Source organism: Physella acuta, unplaced genomic scaffold, assembly GCF_028476545.2.
Source record: "Physella acuta isolate Inbredline_101_S28 unplaced genomic scaffold, ASM2847654v3 ptg000776l, whole genome shotgun sequence".
NCBI classification, from domain to species: domain Eukaryota; kingdom Metazoa; phylum Mollusca; class Gastropoda; family Physidae; genus Physella; species Physella acuta.
This window is the reverse complement of record NW_026732294.1, coordinates 301,899-329,365: the sequence shown is the minus strand read 5'-3', so window position 1 is coordinate 329,365 and position 27,467 is coordinate 301,899. Positions and strand designations below refer to the sequence as shown.

Here is a 27,467-nt window from a genome sequence, read left to right as displayed (position 1 = left end):
TAGAGTTTTATCATCGAGGTCAAGACACTGTGTTACAGAAAACATAGATTTAAATAACCTACGATAATATCTACATCGTAATTAATGTTAACATGTGTCATTAAGGCAAGCCTTTGTTTATTCAAACACTACAAGATTTAACAAAGGAAGTTTCCTTTTATAATTTATATCTTTAATAATCTAAAGCACCTTCATCTCCAAACAATCTCATTAACATAGTTTAAATCACCTCTAGTGGAGTGGAAGTTTTCGTAAATGTTGTGTATTACTGTATCGTATTTAGATAGCCCATTATTTAGACAGGATAGTTCGTGACTTGCGGACGTACTATGAGCTGCTAGCTGAGACTCTTCCAAGCTCAACATTCAGAATAGGCGCAACGAGTACCGTTGTATAGATGATACTGGACAAAGAGGTGAGAATCTTAAGAGGTTCCTATCATTAAGGCTCTCGACAAAATAGCTCTCCTTTATTTAGACTCTGGTTGCTATTTGAATGCGGTGAAATGTATTGAAAATGGTTCATTTAAGTGTATACGAGAATTATTTTCATACATTTATGTTAAATGCTACTTCTTGTTTTTTTTTCTTTTTATTTGTCAGCGTGTTTATTTACTTGTTTGTTCCTTTCTCCGTTCGTTTGTTTGATTTAGTAACTGGGTCATCTAGTATTTCTTAAAAACATTTTCTTATTTTCTAAAGTTTCCTAATAAGAGAATCTAACGCTTTCAGAAAAAGGAACTTCTAATTAAACCACGTTGATGTTTTCTCATCCGCTAAAAATACATTTTCTAAGCCCTATTTTGATTACGTTTTAGTAGGCATGAAAAGTCTATATAATCATACTAGATTTTTGAAAAAAAAATCTTTTTAAAAATTATTGCATGTGATACCGTTATAGTTCCTTTTGTAAAAATTAAAGCTGTTTGGGAACTGTAGATTATACTCATTATATATTTTTTTGTATCGAATATAAGCCGTTGAAAAGCCGTTTAGAATTATTTTATCAATTCAAATATACCCATTGGAGCCAGCTTTTCAAGTGTATTGCTTTTCTATAAATATAAAGACATGACTTTAAACCATGATATACATAAACATGAGAAATAATTTAACAAAATGAATAACGTTGATACTTGAAATATTTAACTGATTTTTACATATTTAGAAATGTCAATTTTTAGCATTCCTTTACATTTTAACCTTACAGTGTAATAGTTCATCTGGTTGTCTAGCAGTAGGTTTAAGTGTATAAGTAATAAATAATCAATTCGATAACTATAGTAAAACTAGCCGCCGGTACCCGCTGCACGAGAATTATAGGCCTGTATATTTTAATGTTATACATGTTTGAGAAAATATTTTATAAAAAAGTTATTGGTCAAAATGCAATGCGCTTTACTAAACGTTGAATGATAAAAGTGACAAAGAAATAATTAAATATCTAAAAATAACATAGACTACCAATACCAATTAGAAAAATGTAAAAACCAAATTATATACATTATTAGTCCACAGAATACCATATTAAATGCACACACTGTTCAACGAGCCTTAACTTATATCGTTAAAAACCGGGATATGCAATGGTCATTATGTTGTGTTTTTAAGTAATTTGTACTAGTTTGACCGAGAAAAGTGTTTACATTTCATAGCGTTCGTCTTAATTCGTAGATTTATAGAATCTAGATCTAAATCAAATTCGAATGATATAGTTCATTTCTGTATATTCTAAAATCGGAAGATGGCGTCATTAGTGTTGTGTTCTTTCCTTGACTAAACATGTGGCATGTGACATCATTGATTGAACTTTCGTGTCACAACGATAAACACGTTTCCGGTTGCATTACTAAAAATTTGTTTCTGCATTCGAATGTCTATATTTTTTTTCCTTTAAATAAAATTTAGTTTGTACATTTAAAACATCTAAATATTATTTATAACAAAAGTACACATCATGTTCTACATATATATTGCTGAAGATACTGATATCATAGCCCCTGAAATATTGTTCGTACATAGAAAGAGAGAGAGAAGCACATAGGCTTTTATATATTAGGAATATGATCATTGCTTTTGAATGTCAGACTTACTTTTCATTGAATCTTCTTATATTATCGGTCTCCACAAATGTTGATGTCTTAAATTCTTACATGTCTCAACATCACTGAGTCCAAGCTCTCTCTAATGCTTCATCACATCATCGGATGTGTTTGTTTCACCATATACACTACTGAAACACCATAATCAGGTTTTGCTTTGGGTTTTTTTTTTCTAATCTTAACTTTTAAGCTTTAAAACAACAATCAAAATATAGGAGTTGACTTTAGTTTTTTTTATACCATCACATTAGAAATTGCTGTATAAATAAGTAGGCCTACTTTAATAATCCTATTACAACGTAGCAAATAAAATAAAATTAAAAATTCTTTCTTAGGCGTAGTACAGCACAAAGAAAGTAGTCTCTATATTATAGACCAACAAAACTTGGCGAGAAATTACTGTCTTCTATGAGGATAAAGTTTAGAAAGTACTTTAGTCAGCCAGGTGAGTATCCTTGCAGAATATTCCAGTTTATGGTGTGGTCACTTTATAAGGTTACTGGTTTTATCCCATAAGCTCAACATGCCTCTTACTCTAGGCAGAGGCGCAGCGAAGGGGGAGGGGGGTGTGGACCGCACCGGGTGACACCATTTAGCGGGGTGACACCAAGGCAAATAATTGCAAAATATATAGAGAAAAATAATAATTCCACTTTATTAAGTGATTAATTCGAGTGTTAAATAGTGTTTAAGGGGGTGCAAATCGAAATTTGGAGGGGGGGGGGGGGTGGAAATCAAAAGTTGGGGGGGGGGGTGCTACTCGAAAATTGAAAGTTTGTCCCCGGGAAGGGTCGTTGCGCCTCTGGGGGTGACACCATTAAGTGCCGCACCGGGTGACACCCGACCTCGCTACGCCACTGACTCTAGGCTCTTAATATTTTGTGTGCATTATACTAGCCAACGTTTACTGTACATTATCTACAGCTAATGTTTCATAAAGTCGTGTGGGGCTATAGATAAGTTTAACAATTTCAACTGTACTATTATAGAAAGATCGAAGTTTACAGTTATAAACAATTAAAATATAATTTCATATCTAGTGAGTAGTATTATTAAAGTTTGCAAGGTAATTGTGTATTTGCTTTACGTTTTGTCAGCAATGCATTAACTAAATGTGATTTGTTGTCATTTTTGTTAAATCGTACCTGACAAATACGTTATCAGAGGCGTAGCGAGGGGGGGGGGGGGAGAGGCAAAAAATAGCAAAATATATAGAGAAAAAATTGAGGGGGGTGCATATCGAAGGTTTGAGGGGGGGGGGGGGGGGGGAAGGTGAAAATCGAAAATTGAAAGTTTGTCCCCGGGAAGGGTCGCTACGCCTCTGGTGGGGTGACACCATTAAGTGCCGCACCGGGTGTCACCCGACCTCGCTATGCCACTGGCTGTTATGAGTAATTTTTTTAATAAAGATAAATTAACATGTATATTTTATTTTCAGTAAGGAACCACCTGACAAGACCTAACCCTAAAACCTTACTTTGCCTTCTAATGCTCAGTGCATACATAATGTACATTGCTGGGCCTGATCTATCGTTGACCGTATCAAATGTTAAAAAGTTAACCCAAGTTGTGTTTAAAATACCGGCTGACAGGAAATCGAACACGAGCGATTTATTGATACAGATCGATCATGAAGAAGATCTGGCCTGTGCGTTTCCTCACCTGAACCCGTATGACCCGGAAGTTATGAAATTATCCGGCCTGGATCAGACGGCATTAGCCTGCAAGAAACATTTACCTGATTTAACTTACCTGGAGGGAACTAAACTACGTGTTAATAAAACAGTACTCAAGTTGATTCCTGATCTTAAAAGTATTTCTTGTAGATATCAAGATATTTTTAAAGACCTTGATGACGACAAAGTTGCAAAGTATGGTAAATGGAGTAAGTCTTTCAATAAATCTTTACAGCTAGGGGAGGCGACTGAGTTTATTCGTGTTGTGTGTGTTGACTCTTCTTCACATCAAATCTCTAAAAACTACTACGCTTTAGTTCCAAAGCTTGAAAGGCGATTGAAAATAGACGCGTTATTGCTTCAAAAACATAAATCAACAATTTCTCCAAAAGAAATCCTCAATATTATGATAATCGGATATGATGGTGTATCTAGACATCATTTTCTGCGCGCAATGAATAAAACGTATTCGTTGTTGATGAATGACTTCAGTTCGTTTGATTTTACCATGCACACCCAAACAGGCCATAACACTTTTCCAAATTTTATTTCATTACTAACGGGAACTTGTGTAAAGAATTTAACAAAATGGTGGGATTACTCCAATAAAACGGACGCGTTTGATTTTATTTGGAAAGAGTATGAAAAAGCCGGTTATCGGACTTTGTACACTGAAGATTACCCCTCTATTGGAGCTTTCCACTACGGTAAAAAAGGATTTTTATTCCCGCCAACCACATACTACAGCCATCCTATCAATGTCGCAACAGACGACGATAAAGACATGCATGATTCGGGTACCGACTGTCTAGGAAGTCGTCCAGAGTTGTACTTTCACCTTGATTATATACGAAAATTTTACGACACGCTCTCTGATATACCGAAATTCGCAATGGCGTTTTTGACAAGAATGACGCATGACGTCATAAATGACCTTAAAAAAGTAGACGACCACACGTTTGAAATCTACAGCGAGTTATCAAGAGAGGGCTATTTAAATAACACATTATTGATTTCATTTTCTGATCATGGTCCCAGGTGGGGCCCGATCAGATCGACCTATCATGGGATGATTGAGAGTAAAACACCGTACACGATTTTAACGTTTCCGAAATGGTTTTTAGAGAAATACCCGGACGTTGCGGAAAATTTGAGAAGGAATACGGCACGGCTGACGTCACACTACGACACACACGCTACTTTGATGGAGCTGCTACATTTTAAAGCTGGAGGTTTAGCCCCTGTAAACAAAGGACCAGGTATTAGCTTGCTTAAAGAAATACCTAAAAGCAGAACTTGTGAAATTGCTCAAATCCCTCAAGAATATTGCGTATGTGGTCAGAAAAACATGATCCGTATCGACGTTAATGACACCCTGTCAAAATTATTAGCTGAACATGTAGTCGCTGTTATCAACACTAAAGGCAATGAATAAGTCTGCGCTAAGCTGAGTTTGGAGAAAGTCATTCAAGTCTACAAGTTTAACATCACCTCCACCGCTTTGAAGGAGGAAAACTACGACAGGGTGATGTACAAAGTCAGACTGCAGACGATTCCAGGCCATGCTATATTTGAAGCTACAGTCTACCATAAGTTGGACAATAGCACATCCGTTGTATCTAGTTCTAATTCAACACTGCAACAGACGCAACCACCACAAGCCATAGAGGTAGGGGATGCAATAGACAGATTAAATCTATACCGAGGACAAGCCGACTGTGTCACAGATTCTAAGCTAATGCCGTTCTGCTATTGTAAAGACTTAATACCTGCCCATTCGTAACAAATGTCTTACATGGTATTTCCAAAATTTTTCTGATTACTACTGTTACGTAAATGATTCAATGTACTTTAAGTCTAAAAAATTTAAGTCATTATATATATGCCTAAAATGTGTTCCTATGTTCCTATTAGCTCATTTACTGTTTAAAATATATATATATATATATATATATATATATATATATATATATATATATATATATATATACGTGGGACATACAGAGTTTATTATAAAGTCTATTTTTTATTCTGATGTTTAATATTTAGGCTTAGGCCTGTAACCTCCTGTTTGTGAATTATTCACTGCATTGGTTTTGATTAGTTGTTTCCCTTAGGCTTGTGTTAAGCCATGGATACTGTTTATTTATACTTGACCCACAGTTATGGTTTACTGTTGGGTTAAGTGGTACAGCTATTTTATTAGTTGTATCCCTAGGGCTTGTGTTAAGCCAGGGATAATGTTCATTGTTGCCTGACCCACAGTTATGGTTCATTCATGACTGTCGGGTTTGGTTATTTTACATGTGAGCTGTTACATGTGATCTTTGTTGATCCCCAGGAGAGTGTTTGGTTTATTCCAGACACTATGGATGCGTAAAGAAATTAATAGTATGCATTTTATTTTACGTGAGACTTATGTTAAGGCTGATAACTGTGTCATTTGAGCTGGTAGTTTAGTGCTCAGTGCCCTCCCTTTATTGGAAGATTTGATTTGTACTAAACCCATGTTATTATGACTTCATGCTTTGCATATAACCTTTTTACATTTTATATTAAAAAAAAAGTATGTTTTGTTTCGCCTAGTTTTGTTTCTACTTTTTTTTAAATTTTATATCTTTCCATAAACATTCGTTCCATTTTTGTTAAATAAATGTTATTAAATTGTTTAAGTTTTATTTTTATTTTTTATTTTTAGCGTAGACTAAGGTTAGGTTTAACCGCCGTGGGTTTTACCACGGTTGCACTGACGATAACTTCTAGTAGCACAAAACCGTACACACATAAGTGTTGCCACTGCAGCTAAAATTCAATAGAGTTGTTTCTATAAACTTCACAAACCACCTGCTTAGAGCTGCTGTAGGATCCAGTCGTAGAAGGCGTTGATCTCTGTATACACGCTAGGGTAGCCGGCCCTACCGCAGCCCTCGCCGTACGAGGCGACACCAGCAGCCGCCCAGGTGTTGGTGCCTGTGTTCAGGCAGAATAGTGGCCCTCCGGCATCGCCCTTGGGGAGGGGACAATTGAAAAAAACTATCAGAGAAAAACTTAGTTGATAGAGTTGAAGTCTTTAGAGAAAAAATTACCACATAACAATGAGTGTACGTATAAATTCTTCTTCTATTTGCTGAGTCAGTTTTTTGACGATTTTAAACTCCTTCCTCTCCCCACCGTCACACATTGTCATATTGATATCGCCAAACTAGTCACAAAAGAGCTACTCTCCCACCCCCCCCCCCCTCAATCCCCTCTCTTCCTTTAAAATTACCGTTTTCGTTTTTAAAGCAAACGTATCTCGTAATAAAATAAAAATATGTTCTACCTCGTCACACATCGTCACAAAATTGCGAACACTCCCCCCCCCCCTTTCAAACAAGGCGTGTCTCCATTCATGCGAGACTCGTAAAATCTTCAGGTCAGGAGCTTTATACAGGCATTATACGAGTAACAACTTCTTCCAGTTATAATTCAAATTCAATGTACTGAGTTATTTTGTTAACAAGTCATGTTAATCTTGTCGGTGCCGGTTTCAACAATAGCTGAATTTCTTGCAGATATTTCTTTGAGAGACAGGTTGGGGGACTTCCCACTCCATAGCGCGTCCATCACCCTCACCTCTATCTCCGACCGAAATAGAAAACATAATGTATATATAGTATACGTACACCACACCCTGCCCCCGGAAATTTCAGTCCGGCCCCCGAAATTTTAGACAGCGCCCGTCCTCCGAAAGTTTCAAGTTCACCCACCCCTCGCCTCCGTAAAGAAAGGAAAAAAATGTCGGAAAGAAACACAAAACACACAAAAGGAAACTAAGATTGGCATGGCCTTACAGAGCACACGTCTACCCCTCCAGCGGTTTCTCCAGTACACAGCTGCCTGCCTGGGTCAGTGACGTAGTCTGGTCCGGCATCAGGGAAGTTGGTGTAGCAGTCCTCGCCTTGGTAGGTTGTTATGATGCTGACCTCAGCTTTGTGGACAGTGTGAAGGAGTTTTCTAGAATAAAATGATTTGCTTAATGAGTACAGAGTGTCGGCTTAATTTAGAAGAATTTCTATTCTTCTTAACATGTATGTCCGTTTGTCAGCTTGTTTGTGGTTATTTTGTCAAATTTCAATGCTCTATTTCGACCCACATCTGATTTAATAATTTCCTTTTAATTTTTAAGATACGCTCCTTTAAAATAAGAGCGAACGATTTTCTAATTTTTAAATCTTACTATATGAGGTATTAGTCATTAAAATACATTTGAAGACTACTTAGTTTTTTAAGAATTGAGTAACATGATGAAATGGTAGCGATCATGCGATCTTTAGGCGGCTGATGTGAGATCTATTCACACACATTTTGCACCTGAGAGCTATTACCGACATTAAGAAAAACAGGTATTGATTGCACGTTCTTACACGGTTTTTAAGTTTCACTTTTTAGTCGTGTGGTGTCTTTAACAAAATATTTCACTTAATGTTTCGACGATTTCTACAATTTACTGATTTTTCGCTGCATTTAAAAGCTTGTTCTTAGTAGATTGTTTATATGCGTTTAGCATATTTGTCTATAAATAACAGATTTAAAACAATAAAACTTCAAATAGTATTTACTATAAAGAGATTTTCGTCAAATATAATACCTTGCTTAGAAAGTGGATTCTATAGAGGCATCATGATCAGGCTGTATAATGAAAGACTTATATATCGAAAGACTTGAGTTCGGATCCCAATTTCGAGGGATATAACCTTGAGTTCACTAAGTTTCACACCCGACTCACGTTATGGAAAGTGAAGGCTGCTAGGCATAGTGCTGAACTTATCATTCCTTTAAATTCTCAAGTAAAAAATTCAGTTGAACTCTACTGCATCCGAACCGCTCTGGTTTAAAGCGAGCGTAATTTAAGTAGCTACTAGTTAGAGAAATAATATTTATAATTTCCCTCTACGTAAAAATCATAAATCACACTCAATTATAAACATTAACTAAAAAGTCATATAGCTAAGTTCGTTCCTAGTTACAAAGAAATATCTAAAACATATCTAATAGTTAATACATAAATCCCACTCTTCATTATAACCACAAACAGAAATCGTCATTATTGATATCGTTGCTAATTACAAAGGCTTATTTAAAGCATCAATGCTAGGTAAAACAAAAAAAACCCACCCTTCATTATAAACATCAACTAAAATTCATTTGCTAAGGACCTTACTAGGTACAACGACTTATTTAAAACATAAATCCTACTAAACACAGACTCTAAACCTCGCTAGGTTCAAATAAATGTTCAAAACACCCCTGCCAGTTAAAACATAAATCTTACTAAACACAGACTCAAAACCTCGCTAGGTACACATAAATATTCAAAACAACCACGCCAGTTAAAACATAAATCCTACTAAACACAGACTCCAAACCTCGCTAGGTACACATAAATATTCAAAACAACCACGCCAGTTAAAACATAAATCCTACTAAACACAGACTCCAAACCTCGCTAGGTACACATAAATATTCAAAACAACCACGCCAGTTAAAACATAAATCCTACTAAACACAGACTCCAAACCTCGCTAGGTACACATAAATATTCAAAACAACCACGCCAGTTAAAACATAAATCCTACTAAACACAGACTCCAAACCTCGCTAGGTACACATAAATATTCAAAACAACCACGCCAGTTAAAACATAAATCCTACTTAACACAGACTCCAAACCTCACCATCCGTAATTCCCCAGCCTGCTATTTGACATCTTGTACCAGACACAACTCGATACGTGGGATCCAAGCAAATAGGTCTGGCACACGCCCTAGTTAAGTTGATTGGTGTATCCAGCGTGAGCACAGCAATATCATGAGCTGAAAAATGTAGTAGAGTATGATATTCTTGTAAAGAGAATGAGGAATAAATATACATTGCTTTAACTAGTTACTCTTGATGTCTTTGATATTAATTTAAAGCAGAGGCGTAGCGAGGGGGGTAGGGCGGGGATACATATGTCCCCGGGCGCCGACCCTAGGGGGCGCTAAAAAGGGTTGAAAAAAATTAAAAGCCTATTTTAGCTGCAGTTTTGCATTATAAATGTAACACAATTATGGGGGGCGTGGGGGTGGCGCCAAATTGAAAGTTTGTCCCGGGGGGGGGGGGGGCAAATTGAAAGTTTGTCCCGTGGACCCCGTGAAGAATCGCCACGCCTCTGTTTTAAAGTCTTATGTTTTTAAAATAAGGAACGCTTTCTGACCAGATGATCCACGGGGCATTTGAAGCTATTCTCATTTTAGTGTGACTTTGACTTATGAAAGGATCATAATCATCTTTTCCTTTTTACTTTCTCGTATATACGAAGTATAGAGAAAGTCTTGTAATCGTGCAAAAAAAAAAATAGAGATTTTTGCAAATCTCGACGTTTTACATCTCACTGATACGGAAAAACATAATTTTGCAATCTTGTCCGTATGTCTGTGTGTCTGTGTGTGTGTCTGTGTGTCTGTGTGTCTGTGTGTAAACACGATTACTTGAGTACCGTTACAGCTAGGTTGATGAAATTTCATATATAAGTATTATATCAAAATCGTAGATCCGTATCAACTTTTGAGCGATTTCCGATGACCGGAAGTGGTACTTTTTCTACTTTGAATTTTTCAAAAGCCTATAACTTGAGTACTAATTCAGATAGATAAATGAAATTTCACATGTAAGTAAAAGATCTAATTCTCTACCTTCTATCAAATTTTGAGTAATTTCCGTTGACCGGAAGTACTAATTTACGCTATTTCCGATTTCTCAAAAAACGCATGTAAATTTATAAAGTACTTATAATATTGCGCACTATTATGCTCATTTTGTTTTGGCGTTCGCTTGGTGCGCAATTCTTTTTTCTACGAGATTTTATTCTATTATTAAAAGTTTAAGTAAACAAAAATCATGTCTATATTCCGAGTTGACATCCCACGTAGTGTTATATTAGAATATTCGAGAAAGTTTAGGGGAGATCACTCCCGGTTTATTTCTTTTTAGGCACAAGTGGCAGATGAAGTAGATTTCATCTTTTTCAATATCCTCGGCATATGAGGGTATATTGTGCACAACGCTATGCTCCTCCGCCTTTTTACTTAAAGCAAGCCAGGTACCCTATTGAGCTGGGTAGACTCGAGACAGGTATTCGATCTAACAACGATTGGCGTAGCATTTGTACGCTCTACCACACTATCCCTTTATATTATTTTACTGATTTTGTATTCATATCCCATTAATACTAATGGGGATGGTACGTAATAATTAATTTTAAATATAGGGTATTGTTTTTTCAAAATCTGTTCAAGAATGTGAGTAAGATTATGTAAATAACAGTGTTTATCAGTATATTAACACATTTAACTATGTACAATCGTATGTAAACAATTGAAATGTTCTATATTTACTTTTAGCAACGTAATCAAATGCTGGATGTGTGAAAACACCGGTTTGCTTGTTGACAACAAATTTCTGTTCTGTTCCCTCCACGACAGTCGTGTCATACTCTTCAATAACAGCTGTGATGCTGCTCTTTTCGCTAGGTAAAATAATAACAAGATGGTCACATTGTTAATATATTGCGTTCATTACTACACCACGAACATTATTAAGACTTTGTTTTTTGTTTTGTTAAATTAAATTGGAATATTATACATAAAATCAATACAACTATTAAAAATATGCTTTAAAACAACTTAAATTGTAACTTTATTTTGTTAATATAATAATATAATATAATATAGACTTCTGTAGTGTAGAATATGTTAATTCAAAAAAATAATATGTTCAATAATTTTACATAACTTGTATCATGTATATTTTTTTAAAATAAAAAATAACCCAGAGCACATTGACGTTGTATTCGTTAGACGCCTTTAAACAATATTGAATAAGATAATTTTACATATTACTTTATTCTAATACTTACCCTAATTAGACGAAAGTAAGTTTATAAACTAATAAAGAATGCTTCTTAAATAAACCATCTAAGTGTGATTAAACCACTACCATCACACTACTTTTGTAACACTTACGTACAAGGCGCATTGAGCCCCTGTTAAGATGTGAGTGGCGTCGATGATCAAACCACCATACACATCCACAAGCTTTTATGTAATGATGCACTAAAAAGTAGAAAATAAATTATAGACTACTATTTAAATAACTATGAAGAAAAGCGTGGGTGTCTTCCTTAACATTAGTAAAGGTATCCAATAGATACTAAAGTGACCCACGCTTTTCTTTATAGTTATTTAAATAGTAGTCTATAATTTATTTTCTACTTTTTAGTGCATCATTACATAAAAGCTTGTTATTAAAACGTTTTTTATAAATGTTTTTTAGATTATTAATGCATCAAAAATATGCTATTCAATATTAGAGTGAAAAGGGGAGATATAGCAGGCTATTAAAACTTCAGCCTACAGACTGTATAATAAAACATACAACAAATAATCAGACTACACTTATTATACAACATACAGTCACATACAACATTCAGTAATGCAAGATATAGTCAGAAAACAATGTTATACCAAATAGACAAATACTACGACATGTTGTACAACATATGGTAAGACTACAATCCTATATACAACATATAGTCATATTTCATTCTGTTATAGTCTTTCTACATTATGTTAAACAACATATAGTCATACACGCTATTAAATGTCATATATTCTGACTACTGAGTGTTATATAATATGACAGAGTACACATTGTCATATTCAGCCACACCATCGACTTAAGTACGACATATACTTACTACACAATAGACAGTGTCATACTGCTATGTTAATTTACGCTCAGTTACACTACATAATGTCATACTACAAAGAACTCGACACACATTTACTCTATACAATGTCACACTGCAGTGTCAAAATGACTCACTACCCTGTGACCGAACAATCTGTCGCAAAGTGTCACAGTTACATGTCATACTTACAGGCCACACTTATATGTCACACTTACATTCCACACTTACATGTCACATTTAAATGTCACATATAAATGTCACACTAACATGTCACCCTTCAATGACATACTTAATGTCATACTTACATGTCATACGTACATGTCACACCTATATGCCACCCCTAGCATGCCACACTTACATTCCACACTTACATTCCACCCTTACATGTCACATTTACATGTCACATTTACATGTCACATTTACATGGCTAACTTACATGTCACACATACTTTTCACATTTACATGTCACACTAACGTGTCACACTTACCATGAAATTTTGAAGGATGACTTTTATTGAAGGCAAACCCATGCTTACACGGACAGTGGCGACCTGTAAAATAAACGCAGAACTGATAGGTCGTTTTGTTTAACATTTAAAGCAAAGCATATCGAAACTTGGAGCTGATTGGTGGTTTTTTTTAAATAAATTTTTGTAACACGTGAAAAAAAATCCCACAGAGATGCTTCAATAATACTTTTTAAAAATGTCTCTCTTCTTGGCTTCGTCTCTGATAGGTGGTTGTGTTGTTTAGAGTTATAGACTAACGCGATTAGCCAATTATACCGATATTTGAGAAAACACATCAATATAAAATATTGAGGGAAAAGCAATCACATTCAGAAACATTGTTACTAATACTGCTGTAAACAATAAAATTAACAGAAACGAAACTGTATAAAGAATGTTAATTTTACAGTTTTACTACGTAGACGCAAGGAAAATGATTTAATTATAAAAAATGTCATTGATGAAATTCGAGAGATAAAAATGAAAGTTAATGATAATAATTTTTATTACTAATTTTAAGACTAAATGTTAGTTTTATGTACGTGCCCTGAGCAAAGGTTAAGCAGCCAAGTAGAAACACACTAAATATTGTTGGCGTCGTCATGTTTGCATCAATGTGTAGCTAGATAGCTAGAACTATTGAAATATAATTTAAGATACTAATATGTACATATTATTACATGTCACAAAAAAACACAACCCTACAGCTTATATATATATATATATATATATATATATATATATATATATATATATATATATATATATATATATATATATATATATATATATAATATATATATATATATATAAACATATTGGCATATAGATTAATGCATATGTGTGTTCTATACACACATTTGTTCTCACCTAAGTACACGCAAAGAGTTGTGTAGAACGTCCAGTGGTGCAAGTAGTTGAGTGTCTTATTTTATCCTTTACGAGTTAATCCATTAACATTTTTAAGCAAACATTTTAAGCAAAATCCAATCAAAACATTTTTAAGCAAACATTACAAGATTCTTTGAAAGTGCATAGGTGTATCCATCCGTTCAAATATTCTGAAGGGGAGCATAATTAACTCACTTAGAAAATAGGATAAGACATGTTCTATTTTATCTTAAGCATGAGTGCTTTTGCTGTTATGTAATGGCATGATTGGGTAATAGGGAGTTCGACTTCATTCCTTTTCTGATGGTTACTTAATTCAGGAAAACGAAAGGCGGATGGTCAAAGCGCTTACAACGGCATAACCTTAACTTCCTAGATCAAGAAACACACGCACTCTACTTCATCTGCCCTAAGAATTGTTACCCCTGAAAGGAAAAGTTTACTTACAGTTGATCTTTGACTCATGCCATGTCAATTATATTCGATCATTCAACATTTCACAATACACGATGTGCACACTACCTATAAATAGAAATATGTTTGCTTATGATAAACCGAATAATAAATTCAAGATATTTAATTGTGCATTACAAAGTAGCAATTGCTTATGATAAACAAAATATTAAAAATTAAATTAGTTAATAAATGCATTCGATAGTGTATTATGAAATGGCTAATCTCCATGCCATGTTCTTAGAACTTTTACCTCGATGTTTTTTTTTTCAAACGTCGAATTCTAAACAGTTATTAATATAGTTTGTATTGGGTTTTCATCAAATCAATAAACGTGGGACGTGGGTGTATCTTAAAGCTGCTTAAGACAGACGTGATACAAGTAATAATAAATAAATAAATAAATAAATAATCAAATAAATAAATATATATATATATATATATATATATATATATATATATATATATATATATATATATATATATATATATACATATATATATATATAATATATATATATATATATATATATATATATATATATATATATATATATATATATATATATATATATATATATATATATATATATATGTACGTTTGTATTTAAATCCTGAGCAAATTTAGCTCGTCCTTAATGTAACAGAGTTGAAAACGTTACCAGCATTGCATGAAAACCAGGTATTCGAGAAAATACCTGGGTAATGTATTTCATACGAGTATAATCAGGAAAGGTATGATATGTGACATTGTTATTTACATACGATGCCTATGCATTATAAGGAGAGAGGCAAGAACTGCTCAGGCGAAATGTAAATTTCCCAGATAGAAAAAGTATTTTGTAACAAAGTAAAAAGAAAAATGAAAGAAAAAATACAAAATGAAAAAAAATAAATCTTTACTTGTAGAGCAACGGAGTAATAAGTGCTAATTGTTACAGCAAATGCGTTTAATTTTCTTTGTAACCCTAACGCTAACGGTAACGCTAACCCTAACCCTAACGCTAACCCTAACCCTAACCCTAACCCTAACGCTAACGCTAACGCTAAACCTAACCCTAACCCTAACCCTAACGGTAACGCTAACGCTAACGCTAACGCTAACCTAACCCTAACCCTAACCCTAACCCTAACCCTAACGCTAACCCTAACCCTAACCCTAACCCTAACCCTAACCCTAACCCTAACAATAACCCTAACACTAACACTAATGCTAACCCTAACGCTAACATTAACGCTAACCCTAACGCTAACGCTAACACTATTGCTAACCTTGACACTAAAAAATCGTCGCGGAATATTCTAACGGGTAAGCGTATTACACGGTGCCTGTATGCTAGTTGGTATTCTATAGATTGTCCAGGAAATGAATGAATTTTGATTGGCATTTCATAATATGACGAACATTTCCGGCATTTTATACATTGCCCATGTATTATATAAAATTCTGATTTTCACACATAGTCGAATGTCTTTCCTTATAAATGTTCGAATAACAATGAGTGCTTATGTGAACATTCCCCTACATGTTTTCAAAACCCACGTTTGATTAATTTTCACAGTATACCGTAATGTCTGTTTATTGGGAAATCAGTCTACAGTATAATTGTTAACTCAAGGGTTGAACTTCAGTCAATATTTAAGAAAAGTTTTATACAAAATAAACCGGGAGTGATCTGCCCTTAACTTTCTCGAATATTCGTATTAGGAACAACAGGGGATGGGAACTCCATTTTAAATACTAAAAGTTTTTAAAATAGAATAAAATCTCGAAGAAAAAAGAATTGCGCACAATTGAACGCCAAATAAAGATGTTCATAATAGTGCGCAATATTATTAGTACTTTATAAATTTACATGCGTTTTTTGAGAAATCGGAAATAGCATAAATTAGTACTTCCGGTCAACGGAAATTACTCAAAATTTGAAAGAAGGTAGAGAATTAGATCTTTTACTTATATGTAAAATTTCATTTATCTATCTGAAAGTAGAAAAAGTACCACTTCCGGTAATCGGAGATCGCTCAAAAGTTGATAGGGATCTACGATTTTGATACAATACTTAAATATGAAATTTCATCAACCTAGCTGTAATGTTACTCAAGTTATCGTGTTTACACACACACAGACACACACACAGACACACACACAGACACACATACATACGTACAAGATTGCAAAATTATGTTTTTCCGTATCAGTGAGGTGTAAAACGTCGAGATTTGTAAAAATCTCGATTTTTTTTGCACGATTACAAGACTTTCTCTATACTTCGTATATACGAGAAAGTAAAAATGTAGATACTGTGATTATGTTTCATAGATGGGACAAACATCTGTAATGACTATAACAGCTTCATAAGTTGATGTTCGAAGACATGTGTTCAAGGTGTTAATATGGAACAGTGGTTGAATGGTAGAGCGTTCGACTGCTAACTGGAAAATGAAGATTTCAGATCCCGGGATTGAGTTCGTACTGAGTCCACATACCCCTAGAGAAAGTATAGAGAAAGTCTTGTAATCTCGACGTTTTACACCTCGCTGACACGAAAAAACATAATTTTGCAATCTTGTCCGTATGTCTGTGTGTGTGTGTGTCTGTCTGTGCGTGTGTAAACACGATAAGTTGAGTACCGTTAGAGCTAGGTTGATGAAATTTTATATATAAGTATTTTATCAAAATCATGGATTCCTGTCAACTTTGAGCGATTTCCGATAACCGGAAGTGGTACTTTTTCTACTTTGAATTTTTCAAAAGCCTATAACTTGAGTACTATTTCAGATAGATAAATGAAATTTTACATGTAAGTAAAAGATCTAATTCTCGACCTTCTGTCGAATTTTGAGTAATTTCCGTTGACCGAAAGTACTAATTTACGCTATTTTTGATTTCTCAAAAAAAAAACGAATGTAAATTTATAAAGTACTAATAAAATTGCGCACTATTTTGCACATTTCATTTGGCGTTCACCTGGTGTGCAATTCTTTTTTCTCTGAGATTTTATTCTATTTTAAAAACTTTAAGTATTTAAAATGGAGTTCCCATCCCCTGTTGTTTTATATAAGAATATTCGAGAAAGTTTAGGTGAGATCACTCCCGGTTTATTAAGGTTGTAAAACAAAAAGCGAAAATTCCATAAAGAATCAAAAGTATAGCGTATTAACTACCGTAAAAATTTAAAAATAAAGACTAAAATTATATTAAAAATTTTGTTGAAATATTTTAACTTAATTATTACAAATGTACATTTACTCACACACTGGAAATAAAGACATTTTTCCAGAGCTATAGGCCTACACAGTAGGCTATAAAAATGTATTTTAAAAAAATCTTGAAAATTAATTTACGTTTGAAATGTAATAACAATCCGCACCACTAAATCGATAAATTATGTCAATTGTGACACATGGGATTGGGTAACAGGTGGTTTTCAACTAGCAGAATTCATTACTATTGTAACAGTTGTAACGGCGTCTATATTTGTAACATTTAAGTTTTACTGAAAAACGGTTCTTAACTAGCAACATTCATTACTATTGTAACCAATGTAACAGCCTCTACAGCTGTAACATTGAAGTTTTACTGTAAAATTGTATAGTTCAGTACGGGGAATCAGTTGAAGTGGACACATAATTAAAAAGATACGCCTCTTGTGTTCGCATTATTTGTGTCAGCTATTATTGACAAGATCCAGGGATCCCCAAAATACAACTGGCTGTCTACATGATATCAAGTTCTACATACAAATTATATCACTATCTGAGTTAACGGCTGAGCACATTAAAGCTTATTACATTATCTACCCCATAGAACGTCAGGTTCGATAGGTATTTTTATGAGGGACGAAGAGCGGTAGAGAGCTAGACTGCTAATCCCTATGTCACGAGTTCCAGTCCGGGCTCTAGTCAGTAGACCGTACTTGAGTCTACCCGGCTCTGATTGGTACCTTACTCGCGTTAGGGAAAGTAATGGCGGCTGGGCATAGTGCTAAAACACAATATCCCCTATATGCCAAAATCACAGAAACGGGTGAACTTTACTTCACTTACCCCATAGACCGTCAGGTTCGGAAGGGGAATTTTACTTATTTTATATTCGGTTAAATCTCTCAATATAGTACATATAGTTACATGATACATCCTATTCACACGGTACATCTCTATAATAACTGCCTTACTCTCTCTCTTTTATTCCCTCTCCCACCTTTCAGTCCAGAAAATGTGTATACTTTAACTCTTTACATTAACTATTTTGTATCCAACATTTCTAGCGTTTCTTCTTAATTAATTAATATCAGTAATTAATAGAAAGAAATCAAATGCTTGTACACGTGTGTGCAATCAATGAGACTAACGTGTAACAATAGCTTGATATTACTGTGTGTACCATACATAAAGTATAGCCGCAGCTGTGAATCGTTTTAAAGAAATAGCGGGTCAATACAAAACGTTCATCATGAATGATCAACGGGGAACAGCAAAGTAAAATTTACAAAAAATACATCTTTGAAACATGCATAAAATGAAATTTCAGTGAATTGAAACCAGTTAAGTGTCTAGAACAAAAGGATTCAAGTTTGCGAAACAGGTTTATGTTTACCATCTAAAATATTCTTATCGTTTTGTTTGTTGAATAGGCTAATTGATAAATAATTAACCGCAAATGATTGTATACCCAACCCACACACAACCCTCTACACATTTGAGATGTCAACAAGTTCTGATTTTATATTTCTTCTGCATGTAAAGGTAGCGTATACATTTGTTTTACGATCCATCAAAACCATTCATAATCTAGAAATCGATTTATTATGTTACACGAGCTGACCCTCGACATAGCATACGCCGCTATTTTGTTGTTTTATGTCATATTTTTACAAGCTTTTATTTAACTCACTTCCTCTGTCGTCAGTCTGTCGACAGTCTGTCTAGATGGAAACGCAGGAGTGAAAATTCGGACAGTTCTACTTGACCGATACGATTCACAGTTGGCACGTGGGTCAAGACATGAAGACAATGCAATCTGAAACTAAATTTGACTTAATTAGATGCCTAATTGATTTTTTATGAATTAATTAAAATTTGGACCGAATTAGTAGGCATGTCTAGCCAACCACACCACACGCGTCATCAATAGCTGCGCCATCACGACCACGTAATGGCTGCGTTAAAAAACCATTGCGCGCCTACTGAACGTGATATTCAGTAGGCGCGCAATGGTTTTTAGTCATGTAACTCTATTGTAGATAAAACATGTAAAGTACTGAAAAAAAAAATTCATAAAAAACGTTTTAATAACAAGCTTTTATGTAATGATGCACTAAAAAGTAGAAAATAAATTATAGACTACTATTTAAATAACTATAAAGAAAAGCGTGGGTGTCTTCCTTAACATTAGTAAAGGTATCCAATAGATACTAAAGTGACCCACGCTTTTCTTTATAGTTATTTAAATAGTAGTCTATAATTTATTTTCTACTTTTTAGTGCATCATTACATAAAAGCTTGTTATTAAAACGTTTTTTATGAATTTTTTTTTACAAGCTTTTATTTAACTCACTTCCTCGTCAGTCTGTCGTCAGTCTAGACGGAAACGCAGGAGTGAAAATTCGGACAGTTCTACTTGACCGACACGATTCACAGTTGGCACGTGGGTCAAGACATGAAGACAATGCAATCTGAAACTAACTTTGACTTAATTGGATGCCTAATTGATTTTTTATGAATTAATTAAAATTTGGACCGAATTAGTAGGCATGTCTAGCCAACCACACCACACGCGTCATCAATAGCTGCGCCATCACGACCACGTAATGGCTGCGTTCAAAAACCATTGCGCGCCTACTGAACGTGATATTCAGTAGGCGCGCAATGGTTTTTAGTCATGTAACTCTATTGTAGATAAAACATGTAAAGTACTGAAAAAAAATTCATAAAAACGTTTTAATAACAAGCTTTTATGTAATGATGCACTAAAAAGTAGAAAATAAATTATAGACTACTATTTAAATAACTATAAAGAAAAGCGTGGGTGTCTTCCTTAACATTAGTAAAGGTATCCAATAGATACTAAAGTGACCCACGCTTTTCTTTATAGTTATTTAAATAGTAGTCTATAATTTATTTTCTACTTTTTAGTGCATCATTACATAAAAGCTTGTTATTAAAACGTTTTTTATGAATTTTTTTTCAGTAATTCATAATTTGTGAATTTGACACCACCAATGCTGCGACTGAAATTTTGTTGCTTTAAAACACTATAAATAGATAGTGAAGGACAACTATAGTCACCCTGACTTTCCAATCCTCTTCCACCCTCCCCACCCCTTCCCCCGCCAACGTGAAAGCAGCCGTCCGTGACGAAAGTTTACAAACGACAATGAAAAGATCAATCAGAACTTGCTATAACCTCCCCTTAGATATAAATCGTTTAAAAACTAAATTATCTGCCCCTAATAGCCGTCACTAATTCGACCCGGCACTACGATTGTAAACAGCTCACCAGACTGGTGGAGGTGGATGTGGTAGCGATATGGTCTGTTGAGCTGACGAGGTGGTGGTGTCCCGCATGGTCCGTCCAAGAAGATATTTATATATATAAAAGTTTAGTTGTATGTTGGCTTTAATAGGATATGTAAAATAAAGTTCCCCTTCCAAAATATTTAATGTAAAACTATTCTGTATTTCCCAAAAGTATATTAATACATTAGCTTGAACTGCATCCGATCTGGGAGAGAAAAAACCGAATTCAAATAGGAATAAAGACACTTAGGCTCCATTACCAACTCTAGACTTACATTGGCAGCTCCTGAGGCAAAATGCGGTGTGAAGAGAGAGGAGTCTGGTACATGGGCGACACCTGGCCCTTCTCACCTTAATGCCCAGGTATTTTCTATCGAAATCTTTCGTGCAAATGTTCAATGCTGCAGTAGTGTCTCTAGGTTGGATGTTATTCGGTGCGACACCTTGTTGTGACACTCCCAAAGTTCTAGTTCTAGTTCTAGTTCTAGTTCTAGTTCTAGTTCTAGTTCTAGTTCTAGTTCTAGTTCTAGTTCTAGTTCTAGTTCTAGTTCTAGTTCTAGTTCTAGTTCTAGTTCTAGTTCTAGTTCTAGTTCTAGTTCTAGTTCTAGTTCTAGTTCTAGTTCTAGTTCTAGTTCTAGTTCTAGTTCTAGTTCTAGTTCTAGTTCTAGTTCTAGTTCTAGTTCTAGTTCTAGTTCTAGTTCTAGTTCTAGTTCTAGTTCTAGTTCTAGTTCTAGTTCTAGTTCTAGTTCTAGTTCTAGTTCTAGTTCTAGTTCTAGTTCTAGTTCTAGTTCTAGTTCTAGTTCTAGTTCTAGTTCTAGTTCTAGTTCTAGTTCTAGTTCTAGTTCTAGTTCTAGTTCTAGTTCTAGTTCTAGTTCTAGTTCTAGTTCTAGTTCTAGTTCTAGTTCTAGTTCTAGTTCTAGTTCTAGTTCTAGTTCTAGTTCTAGTTCTTGTTCTTGTTCTTGTTCTTGTTCTTGTTCTTGTTCAAATTCTAGTTCTAGTTCTAGTTCTAGTTCTAGTTCTAGTTCTAGTTCTAGTTCCAGTTCCAGTTCCAGTTCTAGTTCTAGTTCTAGTTCTAGTTCTAGTTCTAGTTCTAGTTCTAGTTCTAGTTCTAGTTCTAGTTCTAGTTCTAGTTCTAGTTCTAGTTCTAGTTCTAGTTCTAGTTCTAGTTCTAGTTCTAGTTCTAGTTCTAGTTCTAGTTCTAGTTCTAGTTCTAGTTCTAGTTCTAGTTCTAGTTCTAGTTCTAGTTCTAGTTCTAGTTCTAGTTCTAGTTCTAGTTCTAGTTCTAGTTCTAGTTCTAGTTCTATTTATTTACTTCTCGTGTAATGCTTCTATGATTCACCATAGTATCTTAATAATATACAGACATTTACAGCCTATTTACTATTGACAGTAGGCGAATTTTTATGCTGGCATTCCCCGAGGTATTTATATAAGTTATGTTGATGACACTTGCTCTCGGCATATCAAGAGGGTCCCTCGGTGCGTTAAAGACATGTTACAGTAAACTTCAATGCAGTTTTCCTGTCACAGTAGCCACACGCTTAAATCAAACAAATGATAAGTGTTAGAACTCGAGTGTCTGTTGTTCATAGAAGCGTCTAGCAAAATCTGCTTAAGTATATGACAAAAGTTAAACATGTGTAAAGTCTTGTATTGATTTGATCAAAACTTACTTTTTCCGCTTCATGCTGCAATGCAACCTACGTCAGTAATTGTCTTAAAAGAAGGGAACTAGTACGCAGCATTTGTAAAAAAATTCATAAAAAACGTTTTAATAACAAGCTTTTATGTAATGATGCACTAAAAAGTAAAAAATAAATTATAGACTATTATTTAAATAACTATAAAGAAAAGCGTGGGTCACTTTAGTATCTATTGGATACCTTTACTAATGTTAAGGAAGACACCCACGCTTTTCTTTATAGTTATTTAAATAGTAGTCTATAATTTATTTTTTACTTTTTAGTGCATCATTACATAAAAGCTTGTTATTAAAACGTTTTTTATGACTTTTTTTCAGTACTTTACATGTTTTATTTACAATAGAGTTACATGACTAAAAACCATTGCGCGCCTACTGAACATCACGTTCAGTAGGCGCGCAATGGTTTTTGAACGCAGCCATTGAAGCTATTGAAGGTGATGACGCGTGTGGTGTGGTTGGCTAGACATGCCTACTAATTCGGTCCAAATTTTTATTAATTCATAAAAAGTTAATTAGGCATCCAATTAAGTCAAATTTAGATTCAGATTGCATTGTCTTCATGTCTTGACCCACGTGCCAAGTGTGAATCGTATCGGTGAAGTAGAAGTTTCCGAATTTTCACTCCTGCGTTTCCGTCTAGACTGACGACTGACGACTGACGACAGAGGAAGTGAGTTAAATAAAAGCTTGTAAAAAAGAGAAATGCTTTGAATAATTATGTTGTATCAGGTATAATGAAACCTCGTAAGATAGTAGTGTGTTCAGTGAACACATGCATTCGTGTCATTGCTTATCAATCATTGAGTTTTTTACCAGAGGCGTAGCGACCTATTCCGGCGCCCAGGCGGAGTATTCCTTTTTCAAATCCCACCCCCCCCTTATTTCTTAATATAGTTACACATCTCTGTGTAAAAGCCTCCCCCCCCCCCCGTTGAAAGATTTATGGCACTTCATACCATCATTTACTATTCCGTAACAGTTTCAGTTTCTCAAAATTGATATAGAAAATAAATCAGCGTGTAATCAGTGTGTAAAACCGCATAGTCGTTTATTGTGTACGAGCCGACCAGCGGCGTATCATATGCCGCTATTTAGTTGTTTTATTTTCTACTTTTCAGTAATTCATAATTTGTGAATTCGACAGTACCAACACTGCCACTGAAAATATTTGCTTTAAAACACTATCAGTAGGTCGTTAAGAACGATACTAACCCCACCCTCCTTTCCCCCAACCCCTACCCTACACCCCCCCCCCGTGAAAGCAGCTTCCTCTTAGTTTATCTCCCCTTAGTTTAAAGTCGTTTTAAACTAAATTATCTGCCCCTAATAGCCGTCACTAAACACGGCTCTACGATTGTAAACATTTAGCGTGAATCACAGCTCACCAGACCATGTAGCGCTGGGGTGGTAGGGAGCGCGCTTAAGGGAGCGCACTTACAGCTTGTTTTCTAGCGTCTCCAAGAAGAGAATTATATATATAGATAATTCGATGATTCAGCCTAAAAAGAGCATTTTAATTAATTTTTCTGCTTTTTTTGGCGCCCCTTGGTTTAAATTATCGCGACGTCCGCCCCCCCCCCTCCCCTCCTAGCTACGCCACTGATTGTTATACGCGTTGGTAAACGTGTATACTACTCTTGACCACTGAAATAATGTACCTCTTTCTGAACATCTTGTCACTAATATCATTTGTTAACCCTTGATTAAGGTGTTTGTATACACATCCACGTTTAAACCACGTGTTAAATGTACTTGTCTGTAAGCACCTCTACACACATCTACACACCAGAACTAACTATTATATGTTTATCTAATTTGATAGTAAATATTTGTATCATGCTGTCATCTTGACAACATTCATAGGCCTATATATATATATATATATATATATATATATATATATATATATATATATATATATATATATATACAAAATACGAACATAGGATACTCATTGCTGGCCTGTTTGTGGTTTGAGAAATACGTGGTTTTTTTTTTATAATTAAAACAAACTACAACAGCATGTCATGTGTGTAAGTGCATTAGTCTGTTTTGTGAAAAACAGTTGTATGTTATCTCTTCCGTATGACCTCTAACCTCTGATCGGTCAAAAGAATATAAAACATGATAGCTTTCTGTAAATAATGGTGTCTCGTGTCATGTTTATTTTTAAGTTTTTTTTAATTTTTATTATTAATTTTAAATACATTTCCTTTTTATACAGAGTCATTCTTTAGTAAGTAATTTATAAGCTAATAATAATAAAGAGAATTAATTGCTTTTTAATTTGTTTAGTACAAATCTATTAAAAGGAGCTTATAAGCATCACTATTTGACTATTTAAAAAATGGAAATAAGTCATGGAAGTGGTTTGAACGTTTGCTTATCTTTGATAAGTTTGATTTTAGGAGAAAGAGGACTCACAGTGGTTTAAAAACAAAGGAAAAATGAGCTTGGGGTGGTGTCTATAGAATAAAGATAATCCAACCGCAGCTACGGTAATCTTTTTTTGCAAAACAAACATCAAGTCAAAAATGCAAGAATTTTTTTTTAACTATAACAATTTTTCATGGTCGGCCGTGGGCCCCTAAATGGCGTGCCCCCCCCCCCCCCCCCGCATTGCGGAGTCTGGCGGCACTGTAGTTCCACCCCTGACAATATTATTCTATTCTTATCGAATGCAATACATATTTAATTATCTCGAAATACAACAATTAAGACCGTAATACTAGACACTCGATAGCTCTATTTTTTTAATCTAACGCAGCACTATGCTCTTACTACTCCAATGTTGTCAAGCCGACATTATAATTTGAAACTAGAGATTACACAAAAGTTACAGAATAGCCTTACATAATCTGGAATGGGTAAAGTAATTAGAACTACACACTTGAGAAAGTGTTGGCTGCTTGATACAGAATCCAATGATTACGGTCTATTGAATCTTCAAGTGGAAAAACTCAAGTACAGGTGATAAAAATAGTGTACAAAGGCGATAAAATACAGCATGTGGATTGGCATTAGATTAGCTGTCTGCATGTTTAAATACAAAATACTGATCAATATATTTTCATTTGCACACACATTTATTGTAATAGATTGAAATAATTGTGAGGTCAAGGGAACTCACTCTTCTGTATTAGTTATATTTATAATATTGTTATCTTGAGTGATGTCCCTTGTGTACTTCCTTCCGTCCTCTTCCGTCCTCTCTGTGTGTTACCATCGTGATGTAGTTAGACCCATTAAACGTGTTATATACAACCACAGGCTTCTGTCGTCAATCTATTATAACTGGCGACGAAGGATAAACATCTACTAGAAAGAGCACCTACTTACGCAAAAAAGAGGTTTGCTAGAGCTTATTAGCTAATTATTTCTAGAATTATGGCGCTGTATGGCCAAATAAAAGAATTTGATGCGAATGATGAAATCATTCAAGATTACCTAGAGAGGTTAAGCTTTTACCTAGAAGCTAACGACGTGACGATAGAAGCCAAAAAGAGAGCTGTTTTGTTAACAGTCATAGGGCCTCAACAATTTAGGCTACTAAAAGACTTATGCGCACCAGCTAGTCTAACTACCAAGAGCTTTAACGAGCTGAGCAAATTGCTAACAGACCACCATGCGCCTACCCCATCAAAGTTTTTATGTAGAGCTAGATTTGACAGTAGGACTCGTCAACCAAACGAGTCAATATCAGAATATGTTGCTGCTTTACGTCATTTAAGTAGATTCTGTGAATTTGGAGAAACGCTGTCTGACAGACTATGTGAAAAGTTTGTGACAGGTGTAAACAGCCCTGATATTCAAAGAAAGTTGCTGCTCGAGTCAGATCTAAAATTGGAAAAAGCAATACAACTTGCAATGTCATTCCAGCAGTCATCAGATGCGGCGAGATCTTTAGCACCTTCAGAGATCCATGCAGTAAACAGCAGGTTAGTCAATAAACATCAACCCCATCAGAGCATTCCAACTTATGCTAAACAGCCTGCTCGTTCAAATCCTAGATCTAAATCTAGTAATAATTATCAAAAATGTCATCGATGCAAAGGTCCCCATGCATCTCATCGGTGCAAGTTCAAGTCTGCAACTTGTTATAAGTGCAGTGAGCAAGGTCACATTGCTAAGGCCTGCTTTGCAAAGTCTTCGTCTGTTGCTAAATCTAGCCAGTCAAGACAGTACCGCAACCAAAAGCAGCACTATGTTAACTCTCACCAAGACTACCTAACCCAACCAATGAACCACTCTACCTGTGAAAATGCTCAAACTGATTCGCAGCCGGATTTCAGCCTGTTCTCTGTTAAATCAATAAGTCATGCTCCCATCAATGTACCAGTTTATATCAACGGTAAGAGCATCAGCTTCCAACTTGACACTGGAGCATCACTAACAGTCATAACAAAGAAAGATTTTGACGCTGTCACAGCAGGATCAGTGTCTCTACAGCCGTGTCACAAGTGTCTAACAACATACACTGGTGACAATGTTCCGGTAATAGGAGAGTGTATGGTTCATGTAAGTTATAATGGTCAAAGTGTTAAACTTCCTCTTCTTGTGGTTGAAGGAAATGGACCGCCATTACTAGGTAGGAACTGGTTAAGTGATCTTAAGTTAAATTGGGAGAGTATTTGTTCATTGAAGAATGTAAAAGAATCTAGTCTTACTTCACTAGATAAAGTTATATCTGAAAATAAATGTGTTTTTGGTAATTCAGGTTTACTAAATGATAGAACAGTGAAGTTAAGCATTAAAGATACAAATCCAAGATACTGCAAAGCTAGAGTTCCACCTTATGCAATGAGGAATAAAATTGAAAATGAGCTAAGTAGATTGGAAT

At 34.9% G+C, this 27,467-nt stretch overlaps 1 protein-coding gene across 1 annotated transcript; it reads left to right on the top strand.

Annotated features, from left to right (window-relative positions):
• Positions 1 to 3,607: 3,607 nt before the first annotated feature.
• On the top strand, positions 3,608 to 5,212 carry LOC131950683 (uncharacterized). Its single transcript, XM_059312908.1, has one exon. It carries the CDS (start codon positions 3,608 to 3,610, stop codon positions 5,210 to 5,212), a length of 1,605 nt encoding a protein of 534 aa, XP_059168891.1.
• The last annotated feature ends 22,255 nt before the right edge of the window (positions 5,213 to 27,467 follow it).